The sequence below is a fragment of the Mobula birostris genome, chromosome 5 (genome assembly GCF_030028105.1).
Source record: "Mobula birostris isolate sMobBir1 chromosome 5, sMobBir1.hap1, whole genome shotgun sequence".
Lineage (NCBI taxonomy): Eukaryota > Metazoa > Chordata > Chondrichthyes > Myliobatiformes > Myliobatidae > Mobula > Mobula birostris.
In genome coordinates this window covers 3,236,791-3,254,059 of record NC_092374.1, presented here as the reverse complement: position 1 = coordinate 3,254,059, position 17,269 = coordinate 3,236,791, and the positions used below count along the sequence as shown (strand labels likewise).

Below are 17,269 nucleotides of genomic sequence, written 5' to 3'. Positions count from 1 at the left end.
CACTGAGGCAAGGGGAGAAAAAAACCAGAGGACATGGGTTAAGGGTGAGGGGGGGAAGTTTAAAGGGAATATTAGGGGGGGGCTTCTTCACACAGAGTGTGGTGGGAGTATGGAATGAGCTGCCAGACGAGGTGGTAAATGCGAGTTCTTTTTTAACATTTAAGAATAAATTGGACAGATACATGGATGGGAGGTGTATGGAGGGATATGGTCCGTGTGCAGGTCAGTGGGACTAGGCAGAAAATGGTTCGGCACAGCCAAGAAGGGCCAAAGGGCCTGTTTCTGTGCTGTAGTTTCTATGGTTCTATGGCTCAGGGAGATGAATGGTTACTTCAAGTGCCAGATTTTAGATGTTTCAGAAAGGACAGGGAGGGAGGCAAAAGAGGTGGGGGCATGGCACTGCTGATCAGAGATGGTGTCATGGCTGCAGAAAAGGAGGAAGTCATGGAGGGGTTGTCTACGGAGTCTCTGTGGGTGGAGGTTAGGAACAGGAGGGGGTCAATAACTTTACGAGGTGTTTTTTATAGGACGCCCAATAGTAACAGGGACATCGAGGAGCAGATAGGGAGACAGATCCTGGTAAGGTGTATTAATAACAGAGTTGTCAAGATGGGAGATTATAATTTCCCAGATATTGATTGGCATCTCCCTAGAGTGAGGGGTTTAGATGGGGTGGAGTTTGTTAGGTGTGTTCAGGAAGGTTTCTTGACACAATATGTAGATAAGCCTACAAGAGGAGAGACTGTACTTGATTTGGTATTGGGAAATGAACCTGGTCAGGTGTCAGATCTCTCAGTGGGAGAGCATTTTGAAGATGGTGATCACAATTCTATGTCCTTTACCATAGCATTGGAGGGGGATAGGAACAGACAGGTTAGAAAAGTGTTTAATTGGAGTAAGGGGAATTATGAGGCTATTAGGCAGGAAATTGGAAGCTTAAATTGGGAACAGATGTTCTCAGGGAAAAGTATGGAAGAAATGTGGCAAATGTTCAGGGGATATTTGTGTGGAGTTCTGCACAGGTACGTTCCAATGAGACAGGGAAGTTATGGTAGGGTACAGGAACCGTGGTGTACAAAAGCTGTAATAAATCTAGTCAAGAAGAAAAGAAAAGCTTACGAAAGGTTCAGAGAGCTAGATAATGTTAGAGATCTATAAGATTATAAGGCTAATAGGAAGGAGCTTGAGAATGAAATTAGGAGAGCCAGAAGGGGCCATGAGAAGGCCTTGGCAGGCAGGATTAAGGAAATCCCCAAGGCATTTTACAAGTATGTGAAGAGCAAGAGGATAAGTCGCGAAAGAATAGGACCTATCAAGTGTGACAGTGGGAAAGTGTGTATGGAACCGAAGAAAATAGCAGAGGTACTTAATAAATACTTTACTTCAGTATTCACTATGGAAAAGGATCTTGGTGATTGTAGTGATGACTTGCAGCAGACTGAAAAGCTTGAGCATGTAGATATTAAGAAAGAGGATGTGCTGGAGCTTTTGGAAAGCATCAAGTTGGATAAATCGCTGGGACCAGATGAGATGTACCCCAGGCTACTGTGGGAAGTGAGAGAGGAGATTGCTGAGCCTCTGGTTCACAGTTATAATTGTACATGGAATGAAGCGACTGGGTACTCACCATATTATCTGATGTTTGGGCGTGAGGGGAGGTTGCCCGTTGACCTTTGTTTTGGGACTGACAAGGGTGACTTACCACCGAAGACTTATCTGAAGTATGTGTCTGACATGGGAAGAGAGTTGAAAAGGGCTTATGAATTAACTGGGGTTGTGGCTGCCCAGCAGAATCAAGGGAATAAGAGGAGGTATGATCAGATGGTGAGGTTCTCCCAGTTCCTGCCGGGAGACGGAGTCCTCATAAGGAATTTGGGACTACCTGGAAAGCACAAGTTGGCTGACCGCTGGGCAGCCACACCCGATGTGGTGGAGAGTCAGATGCCAAACCTACCAGTTTTCCGGGTAAAACCAGAGGAGGGGAATGGGCCTGTCAAAATTCTCCATTGGAACCACCTGCTGCCCCTGGGACAAGAGGTGCAGGTAGACCCAGAGCCCGACTTGGAGCCTACACCTCGTAAGAGGACTCTGCGGAAACGCAGGGTGACTACCGGGCCCCCAACAGGCGAGGTTAGGCCAGCTCCCACCCCTGAGAGGGATACTGATTCGGAGGATGAGGACCTGGATGTGTGGTATTTGCTGCCTTTCGCTAACTCCCCAGTGATTGAGGAAGAGACTCCTGGCCCTTCTCCCACTGAGACAGGTAAAGTGGGGGGGGGGGAGCTATCTGTGGGCAGTCTGGGTTGCAGCGGGACCCTGCGGGGAGGAAGTGGGGTTTGGTCGCGGAACAGAGGGCTCCGAGTTGCAGGTGGGCACGAGTGAGACCACCGGTTAGGCTGGCCTACATAGCACTAGGGGAACAGAGTGTGACCCCTACTGTATTGGGGAGCTATGTTACTGCCTTTTACACCTGGATTGGACTCTGTGTTTTGCAGGAAGGGTTGGTGAATTATGACTGAATTATGGTTGAGGACATGACTGAATTTGGTGGGGGTCAGGGGAGAGTATAACATGCTGTAATGTTCACTGCTAATGAAATGATTTATCTGTAGCAGCAATGTTTGGGTTATGACCAGAGATAATGGGGCTTTGGAATGTGTGCTATCCAATGAGAGGGATGTTGTTCTTTCTTGTGGGTGTGGGAGCAGGGATTTCGTGGTCTTTTGTCGGGGAGAGGTGAGGAGAGAAGACGTGAATGGAGGGAGTTGGTAGACCACCGGATGGAGTGGACTCAGAGTGAGGGTCCGAGGGTCGGCTACGCTTGGCGGAGGTCGACGGGGAACCAGTGGACGGAACCGTGAGCTCCAATGTTGCGTATTAGACTGTTTCATGAGAAAGGGCCCTTTTCTTTTTTTTTGTTTCTTTACTAATCACATACTCTATTGTTTAATTGCATATTGTGTACTGTTTGTTATTGCGTGGTACTGAATTGTTACAGGGGAACATATCATGCAGCCTCCACCCAAACAAGATTTCTTAAGTTCAGTCGGGCCGAGGGCTGTCTTCCCCTAGATCAAGCCACTAGTCGAACTGAGAGTCACATTTGATTTCATTTTTTTTTAAACCAACAGAGCCACTCCCAGCTCCTCTGCCTACTTGGCCGTCCTTTCAATACGATGATGTGTATCCTTTGACGTTAAGTTCCCAGTAATAATCTTTTTTCAGCTACGATTTAGTGATACCCACAATGTCATATATGCCAATCAGTAACTGTGCTACAAGTTCATCTACCTTATTCCACATACTGCTTGCATTCACATATAACAACTTCAGTCCCTATACATCATCCTTTTCAATTGTGTCCCCCTTTTACATTGCAGCTCATCCTATTCACTGCAATTTTGCTCAATCACCTGCCTCTTGGTTGGCTGGTGGTGCAGTGAGATCAGCGCCGGGCTCGAGAACGGAGGTTCCCGAGTTCAATCCAGCGACAGACTGCCCCCCGTGCGCGCTCTCCATCCACACCGGGTTGATGTTGAGCTCGCAACTCGGCCTTGTAAAGTAATATTATTTTAAAATAAAATAATGTCTGTGCGAGGAGTGGCGCCCCACACAGCCTTTCGAACTGCACCTTGTAAGGCATGAAAATGCCCGATGCTGGCCTCTCAGGTCTGAGTCGACGTCATCTGCCTCTCCTTGCTAGCAGTCTCCTGCACACTTCCTCTGTTGGTAATCCAGCTATCCTATCCTATTACTCTGGTTCCCATCTTCCTGCCAAATTAGCTTAAACCCTCCCAAACAGTCCTAACAAAGCTGTCCACAAGTATATTGCTCCAGGTCAGGTTCAAGTGCAGCCTGTCCCTTTTATATAGGTCATAGTTTTCCCAGAAGAGATCCCAATGATCCATAAATGTGAATTCCTGCCCCCTGTAACAGTTCCTCATCCACACATTCATTTGCCAGATTATCTCATTGTTCCCCTCACTGCCCCATGGCACAGGCAGCAATCCAGAGATTTCTACCCTGGAGCTCTCACTTCTCAGTTTGCTACCTAGCTCCGTAAACTCTCTCTTCAGGACCTCCTCACCTTGCCTGTCTAGGTCATTCGTGCCAGTATATACCAAGACTTCTGGCTGCTCTCCCTCCCACTTTAGAATGCCACGGACCAGATTTGAGATATTTATGACCCTGGCACCTGGAAAGCAACATACCATCTGGGTGTCTCTATCGCGTCCACAGAATCTCGTCTCTATTCCTCTGTGGAATCGTCTATCACAGCTGCAGTCCTTTTCATCACTGCAGCCAGTCCAGAAGCCTGTTAGTTGAAGGCCACTGCCTCAGTTCAGTAAAACTCATGGAACAGTGAGCTGAACCAGCTCATCCCTCACCTGCGGCCTGGCGCTTAAATTGTCCAATCTTGGTGAACCAGAACATATAACGTCTTGGTAAGCTGGTGGAAACTGCCCGGCAGGTCAGACTACACACTAAGGTTCAGAGAACCCGAAACAATGTGATGAAACAGGCTGTCAACACCAGTGCTGAGGCTGTATATACCAGTGTCAGAGAGCAATTTGAACTGTATACCCCAGCTGGAGATTCGTAAATGTGGAGAGGGAAGAGTCTGTCTCTCTCATTTCCCCCAGAACCACATCTGCTGGGTATTCACCTGGGGTTGAGTTTGAGCTCCACAGCCCTCTCAACTTACCGGAATTCTTTCATCTCTTGGACGCCTTCCCATTCCCCTTCCTGCTCCGCCTTGCCCCTGCTGCCTGGGCTACCGGTTTCTGGCTTTCCCCGTCCATCAGAATCGGGAGTGCTGTGAATAGCAACAGACAGTGAACCATTTCCAATGGTGCTGGAATACCTCTCCACACAGAACAGTTCATCTGCCTACCATAAACCAACTACAAGGCAGATTTATCCTATGAGGATTGGGTGCCTTCCCTGTTGACCAGTGGATGCATGGTCTTTGAATAAAACATAGAACAACACAGCACTGGAAAAGGCCACTTAGTTGATGGTGTTTGTGCCAAACACTACACTGAATTAGACTCTGCACAGGATCCATATCCCCTCCATTCAGTTCACTTAGATCATTCCGTCTGTGCCAAACAGCACACTGAATTAAACGTCTGCACATGACCCATATCCCTCCATTCCCTGCACATCATATCCACTTCCACCACCAGCCCAGGCACTCACCACTCTATGTAAAGAAACTTGCCTTGCACATCTTCTTTAAACTTTCCACCTCTCACCTTGGTATGTGATAGGAGGAAGCAGATGAAGGGCATACAATGTAAGAGAAACAAAGTTATCAGTACAGAAAAAGGCCATTTGGCCCAGCTTCTCCGTCCTGATCAAGGTGGCAATCTGAGCCAGTCTCATTTCCCTTAAAACTGTCCTATCCATGTCCCTTGGATAGGCAGGTACTATGGAGCATTTGCAGGTGGGTTTTAAACTAGAGTTGCAGGGAGATGGGAACTGGAATGAGGGAACAGGTTGTGGAGACAGACGTTGGTAAGACCTCTGACAAAGTCAGGAATCAGAAGTTTGAGCATGGTGCGACTGATATCCTGTGATGCATGTATTTAAATGCAAGAAGAATCATAGGAAAGGCAGATGGGCTCAGGGCAGGGATGTATACCTGGAATAATGTTATTGTAGCTATTAGTAAGAGTTGGTTGCAGGAGGGCCAGGACTGGCAACTCAATATTCCAGGGTTCTGTTGTTTGTTTTTACTATGTCAGGAAGGATTAAAGGAGGGGTGGGGTTAAAGGAGGGGTGGGGGTTAAAGGAGGGGTGGGGGTTAAAGGCGGGGTGGGGTTAAAGGCGGGCTGGCGTCAGGAAAAATGTCACTGTAGTGCTCTGTCAGAACTTGTCCAGTGAGGCATTATGGGTGGATTTGAGAAATACGATCATGTTAATGGGGCTGTATTACAGACCTCCCAATAGATGAGGGATATAGAGGAAAAATTTTGTAGAGAGATCACAGACTGATGCAAGAAACACAAGGTTGTCATAGTAGGTAATTTTAACTTTCCACATATTGACTGGGACATCCAAACTGTAAAAGAACTAGATGGGATCGAGTTTGTCAAATGTGCTCAGGGAAGTTTCCTTCAACAGTACCAAGAAGTCCGAACAAAAGTGTGCAATATTTGATCTGCTATTCGGGAATGAGACAGGGCAAGTGACAGATGTTTGTGTAGGGAAACACTTTGCATCTAGTGATCACAATGCCATTAGTTTCAAAGGAAATATGGAAAAAGATAGGTCTGGTCCTGAGTTGAGATTCTGAATTGGAGAAAGGCCAATTTTGACGGTATCATAAGACCATAGGAGCAGAAGTAAGCCATTCGGCCCATCGAGTCTGCTCTGCCATTCAATCATGGGCTGATCCAATTCTTCCAGTCATCCCCACTCCCCTGCCTTCTCCCCATACCCTTTGATGCCCTGGCTAATCAAGAACCTATCTATCTCTGCCTTAAATACACCCAATGAATTGGCCTCCACAGCCACTCGTGGCAACAAATTCCACAGATTTACCACCCTCTGATTAAAGTAATTTCTCTACATCTTAAATGATCAGAAATTATTTGGCAAGTGTGGATTGGAACTGGCTGTTTTCTGGCAAAAATAAACTTGGCAAGATTTTGCATCCGTTTTTTCTGCGGAAGGCACCAGCAGTCTGCCAGAAGTTTGAGAGTGTCGGGGGGCAGAAGAGTGTGAAGTTGCCATTACTAGGGAGAAGGAGTTTGGGAAACTGAAAGGTCTGAAGGTAGATAGTCACCTGAACAGATGGTGTACACCCCAGAGTTCTGAAAGAGGTGGCTGGGGAGATTACGGAGGTCAACTGGGCATCAGAAGCATGAGAAGATGTAGCTCACTCATCTTCACCGATTGACTATAAAATGCAATGACTCACAGCAGCTTGTGTTTGGAGTGGCCAATGTCCAAGTGGCAATTAGTGGAGTGGACAGTTAGTATGGGGATTTTGAGGCTTTAGCTCTTCGAGTCTTCAGCAAGGACTGGCTTAAGTGACAGAAAGCAAAAAGTTGTTGGTAGATTTCCTCCCCCCCCCCCCCCCCCCCACGGTTTATTGCTTTTCTTTCTTTACTGTTCTAACTGAGCAAATAACCATTCCTGCCCCTGAGCCATCCAAGTTTTGCATCTGTTTTCTCTGTGGAAGGCACTAGCAGTCTGCCAGAGGTTCGAGAGTGTCGGGGCAGAAGTATTGCTTTTCTTTCTTTACTGTTCTAACTGAGCAAATGTAAAGATGCCAGGCAGGATAGTAGAATGCTCCTCTTGTGGGATGTGGGAAGGCACGGAGACCTCCAGTGTCCCTGGCACCTTCACTTGCAAGAAGTGCATCTCTAGATTCTGCTTCTAACAATCCATGTCAAGAGTTGGAGCTGGAACTGGGTGAACTCTGGATCATTTGGGAGGCTGAAGGGGTGATAGAGAGGGTATAGGGAGAGGTAGTTACACCCAAGGCGCAGGACAGTCAGGAAGGGGACAGGGATAAAGCAGAGTACCCCTGTGGCCATCCCCCTCAACAACAGGTGCACAACCCTTAAGATACTCTTAGGGGGGTGGGGGTGGGGGATGACCTTGCAGAGGATAGTCACAGTGGTCAGATCTCTGGCACTGAGTCTGGCTTTCTGAGTCAGAAGGGAAGGGGGGAGAAGAAGTGAGCTGTGGTGATAGGGAATTTGTTAGTTAGGGGAACAGAAAGGAGGTTCTGTGAACGAGAACAAGATTCCCGGATGGTATGTTGCCTCTTGGCACTTGACACTGGGTACCAGTGTCCGGGACATCTCAGATCAAGTCCTCAGTGAGAGGGGGAACAGCCAGTGGTTGTGGTCCATGTAGGCACCAATAACGTGGAGGTATGAGGATCTGCAAAGTGAGTTCAGGGAGAAAGGTGCTACGTTAAAGAACTGAGCATAGTACTCCAAGTAGGGTCAGACCAATATTACCTCTCGACTCCTAAACTCAATCCCACGAATGCTGAAGGCCAATGCACCATATGCCACCTTAATCACAGAGTCAACCTGCGCAGCAGCTGTGAGTGTCCTGCGGACTCGGACCCAAGATCCCTCTGATCCTCCACACTGCCAAGAGTCTTACCATTAATGCTATATTCCACCATCATATTTGACCTACCAAAATAAACCACCTCACATTTATCTGGTTTGAACTCCATCTGCCACTTCTCAGCCCAGTTTTGCATCCTATCAATGTCCTGCTATAACCTCTGACAGCCCACCACACTATCCACAACACCCCCAACCTTTGCGTCATCAGCAAATTTACTAACCCATCCCTCCACTTTCTCATCCAGGTCATTTATAAAAATCACTAAGAGTTGGGGTCCCAGAACAGATCCCTGAGGCACACCACTGGTCACCGACCTCCATGCCAAATATGACCCATCTACAACCACTCTTTGCCTTCTGTGGGCAAGCCAGTTCTGGCTCCACAAAGCAACGTCCCCTTGGATCCCATGCCCCCTTACTTTCTCAATAAGCCTTGCATGGGGTACCTTATCAAATGCCTTGCTGAAATCCACTACAGTACATCTATGGCTCTACCTTCATCAATGGGTTTAGTCACATCCTCAACAAATTCAATCAGGCTCGTAAGGCATGACCTGTCTTTGACAAAGCCGTGCTGTGGAGATGAATATCCTGGCAGGAAGATTTGTTAGTGCTGCATGGGGCAGGGGTTGGCAGTGGTTTAAAGAGTTGCAGGGGGGATGGGAACCAGAGTGCCAGAACAGTCAGTGGAGAGGTTGTGGAGACAGATCTCAGATAAAGTCAGAAATCGAAAGGTTGAGCATGGTGAGACTAGTGTCCTGAGCAGTGTGTATTTCAATGCAAGAAATACTGTAGGAAAGGCAGATGAACTGAGGGCATGGATCAACACCTGGAATTATGATATTGTAACAATTAGTGAGACTTGGTTGTGGGGGGCAGCAGGACTGGCAGCTCAGTATTCTGAGGTACCATTGTTTTAGTCATGACAGAGCAGGAGGGATTAAGGAGGAGGGGCTGGCGATACAAGTCAGGGAAATGTCACAGCAGTGCTCCGTCAGGACAGACTGGAGAACTGGACTAGTGAGGCGCTATGGGTGGAACTGAGGAACAGGAAAGGTATGACCTCGTTAACAGCGGCATATTACAGATCACCCAACAGTCCAAGGAATTTAGAGGAACAAATTTGTAGGTTCACAGGTTGTTGCAAGAAAAATAAGGTTGTCATTGTAGGTGATTTTAACTTTCCATATATTATCTATGACTCCCATACTGTGAAAGGACTAAATGGGATAGAGATTGTTAAGTGTGTTCAGGAAAGTTTCCTCAATAGAAGTCACAACAAGAGAGTATGTCATACTGGATCTGCTAATACAGAATGAGACAGGGCGGATGACAGAAGTTTGTGTAGGGGAACACTTTGCATCTGGTGGTCACAATGCCATTAGTTTTAATGTAAATATGGAAAAAGATAGGTCTGGTCCTGGGTTGAGATTCTGAATTGGAGAAAGGACAAATTTGATGGTATCAGAAACGATTTGGCAAGTGTGGATTGGAACAGGCTCTTTCCTGGCAAAAATATCCTTGGTAAGGGGGAGGCCTTCAAAAGTGAAATTTTGAGAGTTCAGAGTTCAGACCTGTCAGAACAGAAGGAAAAGATGATAAATTGAGAAAAAAACCTATATTGAAATTCTGTTTAAGAGAAAAAAGGTCATAGCAGGAAGAGGCAGGAAGGAACAAATGAGGTGCTTATGGCGTCTAAGAAATGCCAGAGAAAACTTAAGGAAAAAAATCAGGAAGGCTAAAAGAAGGCATGAAGTTGCCTTAGCCAACAGGGTGAAGTAGAATCGTAAGGGACTCTACAGGTATATTAAGAGCAAAACGATTGCAAGGACAAAATTGGTCCTCTGGAAGATCAGAATGGTAATCCACATGTGGCGCCAAAACAGATGTGGGAGATCGTAAAATAATTGTCATTTTTGACATAGAACGTGGAACATTACAGCACAGAAACAGGCCTTTTGGCCCTTCTTGGCTGTATTTACTCAGGAGACAGACACACAGTCTATTGAAGTGAGGCAAAGCAGCACCAACTTCATGTATCCCAAATAGACGACAGAGGAAGAGGTGTTTGCTACCCTGGAGCAAGATATTCCCTAGGACCTTGAGGGAAGTTAGTGTAGGAATAGCAGGGGCTGTGACAGAAATATTTCAAATGTCATTAGAAACGGGGATGGTGCCGGATGATTGGCATATTGCTCATGTTGTTCCATCGTTTAAAAAGGGTTCTAAGAGTAAACCTGGCAATTATCGGCCTGTGAGTTTGACGTCTGTGGTGGGTAAATTGATGGAAAGCATTCTTAGAGATGGTATATATAATTATCTGGATAGACAGGGTCTGATTAGGAACAGTCAACATGGATTTGTGTGTGGAAGGTCATGCTTGACAAATCTTATTGAATTTTTTGATGAGGTTACTAAGAAAGTTGACGAAGGTAAAGCGGTGGATGTTGTCTATATGGACTTCAGTAAGGCCTTTGACAAGGTTCCACATGGAAGGTTAGTTAGGAAGGTTTAATCGTTAGGTATTAATATTGAAGTAGTAAAATGGATTCAGCAGTGGCTAGATGGGAGACGCCAGAGAGTAGTGGTGGATAACTGTTTGTCAGGTTGGAGGCTGGTGACTAGTGATGTGCCTCAGGGATCTGTACAGGGTCCAATGTTGTTTGTCATATATATTATTGATCTGGCTGATGGGGTGGTAAATTGGATTAGTAAGTATGCAGATGATACTAAGATAGGTGGCGTGGATGATGAGGTAGGTTTTCAAAGCTTGCAGAGAGATTTAGGACAGTTAGAAGAGTGGGCTGAAAGATGGCAGATGGAGTTTAATGCTGAAAAATGTGAGGTGCTACATTTTGGTAGGACTAATCAAAATAGGACATACATGGTAAATGGTAGGGCATTGAAGAATGTTGTAGAACAGAGGGATCTAGGAATAATGGTGCATAGTTCCCTGAAGGTGGAATCTCATGTGGATGGGGTGGTGAAGAAAGCTTTTGGTTTGCTGGCCTTTATTAATCAGAGCATTGAGTATAGGAGTTGGGATGTAATGCTGCAATTGTATAAGGCATTGGTAAAGCCAAATTTGGAGTATTGTGTACAGTTCTGGTCACCGAATTATAGGAAAGATGTCAACAAAATTGAGAGAGTACAGAGCAGGTTTACTAAAATGTTGACAACAGGAATTCTGCAGATGCTGGAAATTCAAGCAACACACATCAAAGTTGCTGGTGAACGCAGCAGGCCAGGCAGCATCTCTAGGAAGAGGTGCAGTCGACTGAAGAGGACTAGTCCTGACGAAGGGTCTCGGCCTGAAACGTCGACTGCACCTCTTCCTAGAGATGCTGCCTGGCCTGCTGCGTTCACCAGCAACTTTGATGTGTGTTACTAAAATGTTGCCTGGGTTTCATCTCCTAAGTTACAAAGAAAGGTTGAACAAGTTAAGTCTTTATTCTTTGGAGCGTAGAAGGTTGAGGGGGACTTGATAGAGGTGTTTAAAATTATGAGGGGGATTGATAAAGTTGACGTGGATAGGTTTTTTCCATTGAGAGTGGGGAAGATTCAAACAAGAGGACATGAGTTGAGAGTTGGAGGATAAAAGTTTAGGGGTAACATGAAGGGGAACTTCTTTACTCAGAGAGTGGTAGCTCTGTAGAATGAGCTTCCAGCAGAAGTGGTTGAGGCAGGTTCAATGTTGTCATTTAAAGTTAAATTGGATATATATATATATGGACAGGAAAGGAATGGAGGGTTATGGGCTGAGTGCAGGTCGGTGGGACTAGGATAGGGTAAGAGTTCAGCACGGACTAGGAGGGCCGAGATGGCCTGTTTCCGTGCTGTAATATTATATGGTTATATGGTTAAATTGAGAAAAAAACCTATATTGAGGTTCAGTTTAAGAGACAAAAGGAGGTCATAGCAGGAAGAGGCAGGTAGGAACAAATGAGGTACTTATGGCATCTAAGAAATACCAGAGAAAACTTAAGGAAAAAATCAGGAAGGCTAAAAGAAGGCATGAAGTTGCCTTAGCCAACAGGGTGAAGTAGATTCGTAAGGGATTCTACAGGTATATTAAGAGCAAAACGATTGCAAGGACAAAATTGGTCCTCTGGAAGATCAGAATGGTAATCCAAATGTGGAGCCAAAACAGGTGTGGGAGATCTTTAAATAATTTTCGTTTTTGAACATAGAACGTGGAACATTACAGCACAGAAACAGGCCTTTTGGCCCTTCTTCGCTATATTTACTCAGGAGACAGACACACAGTCTATTGAAGTGAGGCAAAGCAGCACCAACTTCATGGATCCTGAACCGACGACAGAGGAGGAGGTGTATGCTACCCTGGAGCAAATCAGAGTGGATAATCCCAGTCCTGACAAGGTGTTCCCTCGGATCTGGTGGGAGGCGAGTGCTGAAATTGCCGGGGCCCTATTTAAAACATCCTCAGCGAGAGGAGAGGTACCAGAGGACTGGAGGACAGCCAATGTTGTTCCACTGTTTAAGAAAGGCTCTAAAAATAAATCAGAAAATTCTAAGCTGGTGAGTCTGACATCAGCTGGGGGAAAGCTCTTGGAAGGTATTCTAAGGGACCAGATATGTAAATATTTGTAAAAACACAGACTGATTAAAGATAGTCAGCATGGCTTCATGCGTGGTAGGCCAAGCTGTGCATGTTACCTACATGGACTTTTACAAGGCATATGACAATGACCCCATGGGAGGCTGGTCAAGGAGCTTCAGTCACTCAGCATTCAAGATGAGGTAGTAAATTGGATTAGACATTGGCTTGCTGGAAGAAGCCAGAAGGTGGTAGTAGATGGTTGCCTCTCTGACTGGAGACCTGTGACTAGTGCTGTGCCGCAGAGATCGGTGCTGGGTCCGTTGTTCTTTGTCATTTATATCAATGATCTGGATAATAATGTGGTTAACTGGATCAACAAATTTGCAAATGACACCAAGACTGGGGGTGTAGTGGACAATGATGAAGCTATCATGGCTTGCAGAGGGATCTGGATCAGCTAAAAAAAAAAGGGCTGAAAAATGACAGATGGAATTTACTGCAGCCAGGTGTGAAGTTTTGCACTTCAGTAGGTCCAACCAGGGTAGATCTCACACAGTGAATGGTAGAGCACCGAGGAGTGTGGTAGTAGAAAGGAATCTAGGAATACAGGTCCATAATTTGTTGAAAGTGGCTTCACAGGTAAATCGGATCGTAAAGAAAGCTTTTGGCATATTGGCCTTGATAAATATTGAGTACAGGAGATGGGATGTTACATTTAATATTACTCCTGGAGGATCTCAGTGGATTGAGCAGCATCTGTGGAGGCAGACAGCCAGTTAATACTCTGTCCCATCACACACGCCCGGCATCCAACACAGAGTGAAGCTCCCTCTACACTGCCCCATCACACACTCCCGGGGCCAGACACAGAGTGAAACTCACTCTACACTGTCCCAGTGTCCTGACGAAGGGTCTCGGCCTGAAACGTCGACTGCACCTCTTCCTACAGATGCTGCCTGACCTGCTGCGTTCACCAGCGGCTTTGATGTGTGTTGCTCCCTCTACACTATCCCATCACACACTCCCAGGGTCAGACACAGAGTGAAGCTCCCTCCATCCCATCACACACTCCCAGGGTCAGACACGGAGTGGAGCTCCCTCTACACTGTCCCATCACAAACTCCTGGGGTCAGACACAGAGTGAAGCTCCCTCTACACTGTCCCATCATACACTCCCGGCATCCGATACGGAGCGGAACTCCCTCTACACTGTCCCATCACACACTCCCGGGGTCAGACACAGAGAGGAGCTGTACTGACTGAGCTGGGAGAAATCGAGGCAAAACTACTGGATAAAGTTCGTGGAATACTTTGGAGGTGGCTCTAAAAGTCTCTTGGACAACCCAGTGAGTGACGGCGCTGGTGTGGAAACTCGGTGTGGAGTTTTACTGCCGGTTTGGGCTGGGTTTGTTGGCGGCTGCTAACTGCGTAGCTCCCAGCTGCGGCCGCTGGCAACTCGCCAGGAAGCCGGTTCGCTCCAAAACCGGAGGCAAACGCCGTCGTTCCCCCCCATTGACATCGGGGCAACGTTCCTCCTCCATTGTTTTCCTGATTTTCATCCGGTGTTGGTGCCGGAGCATCTGGAAGGACGTTTCGGCCTCTCCCGGCCTGGGTCTCTGCAAGTCCGACGGAGCCTTTCCTGGCGTCGAGCCAGCGAGGAACTGTCGACTGCAAACTTGCCCGGCCAGTTATTCGACTCGTTCCAGGACTTCTAACCTGTAGGATTCTCGGACTGGAAAGAGCGCCAGCATGCCGGACCGGTCTCCAGGGAGTCGCGGGCCTTTGGGGAGTTACGCAAGGGCGGCTGCCTCCCCGGCCTCGGACAACGCCCTGTTTCGGTCGGTGAAGGTGGAACGTGGGGTGCAATGTATTTTGCGCCCTGGAATGACACTAGAAAAGTGTACGGAGGCAATGGAGGACCTTGTTGGGAAAGGTGGTATTCTGGCCACCGAGAAGGAGTTCGGAAAGGCGGTGTTTTATCTGGCGAATGAAGAGCTAGTGCACCGGGCCCTAAGCAAGGGAGTCACGGTAGACAACATTTTTTTACCTATGGAGCTGGTGACGGCCCCCACGCAACGTATCGTGCTTGGGCATGTTAAGCCTTTCATTCCAAATGAGGACTTGCTTCCCCCACTGGCCCGTTTAGGGCAAGTAAGGTCGGAGATCACTGCCATCCGACCCAAATTTAAGAGACGCACCCTCCGCACCGTAATCTCTTTCCGGCGTCAGGTATTCATGCAGCTGGAAAGGGAGGACGATGTTGAGGGCCAGTTTACTGTCCGGCACGAGGGAGTGGATTATCAGGTGTACTGGAGCTCCGAGCGCCCGCGGTGCCATGCGTGCAGGGGGGTGGGGCACTTTCGGAGGGACTGTCCTGCCGCCCGGAACCCGAGGGAGCCCATTTCAGGCACCAGTGCCCCAGCTACCTCTGCCCCTGATCCTACTCCTGCACGTGCATCTGCGCCTGCATCTGACCCTGCCCCCACCCGTGATCCTGCCCCAGCCCCTCACCCTGCCCCTACCCCTGTCCCTACTCCTACGGTTGGGTCGGTCCCTGCCCCTCTCCCTGTGGTTCAGGTGGGGGACGGGGTGGAGTCTGTGCGGAGTAAGAAGGCAAAGGGGAAATCCAAACACAGTAAGAAGCGGGCCTTTGAGGCTGCAGAGCTCACGCCCATTTCGCCTGAAGTGGAGCGTGGGGCTCGGGGAGGTGCGCAAGCAGACGGGGCGATGGAAACAGAAAGCGCCGCCCCATCGGTGAAGCCTGCACCTGTGTGCTCCTCCGGTGTGAAGAGGAGAAGGGAACGTTCCCGCAAGAGGGCAGGGGATGTAGATGCGGGGGAGTCCCAGGAAGGGGTGGGAATCCGGGTAGGGGTTGGTTCTAAACCTGAGTCCCCAGATGTAGCCACCAGTCCTGGGGTAGATGGTGTGGTTGTGCAAAAGCTTGTGATAGCCCTGTTTGCACAAATGAGGCAGCCCTGGAGGCCTCCACCCAGGACCTACAAGTCAGCGCCTCTCTGGAGGCCAGTGTACCGAATAATGTAAGAGGAGACGAGACAAAGCTCTCTCATTCTCAGCACCAGGCTGCTTGTGATTTCCTTGGACCAAAGGTGCCGGGTTCCCCTCTATGCCTGCCCCCTGGGGAGGGCGTTTTTCTGTGCACGTCAACCCCAGCAATTAATGACTTGCAGGGAGTCCCTGGGGATTGTCCCTCCACTGTCGCAAATGTGGATGAGGCTGATGCGACGGTGGAGCGGGCAGGTAAAAGCGAGGTGCCCGCTGCGCGGTATGGGTCACAAGCGCAGCCATCTATTGGAACATGCGGGGAGGCCGATGGGGATTCTGTCTGCAGTGACGGGTTGGAGGGGGACTCTTTCGATAGTGAAATAATGGACATCCTCACCCCTCCTGAGAAGTCCCCATTGATACCTGTAGAGGAAATTAAGCATTTTATTCTCACCTCTGAGGGTGCCAAGCACCGGCCTCAACTAGCCTCGCTACGCTGGCCCAGCATGCCGAGGCTGGTGAGGTCCCTGCAAGTCATCCTCGGACGAAAGGGAAAGGGAAAGAGGAATGCGGTGGCGGGGAACGACAGACGGCAATTAAAATCTTTCCTAGATGACCTAGTAAGGGACATCAGAGGGAGAAGCAGCCTCGCTCCTACGGGGGATGGTGGGTCACAGGGTGTCACTGGTACCGCTCGAGCCCAGAAGGCAAAAAGTAACCTTGCTTTCTTTCCGGACAGTGTGGTGGAGGGCGCCTCCGCTCTCACCGGAATGGGCACAGCTGCTGAGACCTAGTGTGCTCCCGCCATGAAGCTTACCATAGCTAGTCTCAATGTAAACGGCAGCAGGGGTCCTCTTCGCAGGCATAACAATCTCTCAGCCCTCAGGGATGGGCAGTATACGGTGAGTTTCCTGCAGGAAACCCATACCATCCCTGGGGACGAGTCTGTTTGGCTCCTGGAGTGGGGGGGGCGGGGTCTACATGAGCCACCTCAGCTCCATTTCTAGCGGGGTGGCGATCCTGTTGGCCCCGACCTTCCAGCCAGTAATTGAAAGAGTCCAGGACATTGTGCCCGGCCGTCTGCTCCACCTGGTTGTGCGCCTGGATGGCGTACCATTGCATTTTATCAATGTGTATGCTCCCAGGCGCAGTGTGATGCAGACGCGCCTATTCTGCCAGCTGTCCACCCTGCTGAGCTCCATCGATCCTGGGGATTGCGTCATCCTCGGGGGAGATTTCAATTGTACCCTCGAGGCGGAGGACCGTTCGGGCCTCCAACGCGACCCAGCATCGGCAAAAAAGTTAAAGGAGCTAGTCGGCTTCTTTGACTTGGTGGACAGCTGGCGGAATCTTCACCCCAACTCTAGCGCCTTCTCGAGAAGGTCTAGAGAAGGAGGTTCCAGGATAGACTGCATTTACATCTCTCGGGCCTACGTCTCCCGCGTGTCGGCGTCCTCCATGCGGCCGGTGTCGTGCTCGGATCATCACCTTGTGTGGATGGAATTTATTCCACTACACCCTCGGGTGGGATCCGGGTATTGGCATTTTAACAACCGGCTGCTGGAGGACAGCCGATTCTGGGATTCGTTCCGAGCTTTCTGGG

The 17,269-nt window shown here is 48.6% G+C and overlaps 1 protein-coding gene across 9 annotated transcripts in view; it reads right to left on the bottom strand.

Annotated features, from left to right (window-relative positions):
• spef2 (sperm flagellar 2) overlaps positions 1–17,269 on the bottom strand; it is a 216,674-nt gene that overhangs the window by 57,927 nt on the left and 141,478 nt on the right. For all 9 annotated transcript variants that reach the window (XM_072257490.1, XM_072257494.1, XM_072257495.1 and 6 more), the window contains one exon: positions 4,706–4,816. In XM_072257490.1, coding sequence (XP_072113591.1) covers positions 4,706–4,816 — 111 coding nt within the window. The remainder of the gene's footprint in view (positions 1–4,705; positions 4,817–17,269) is intronic.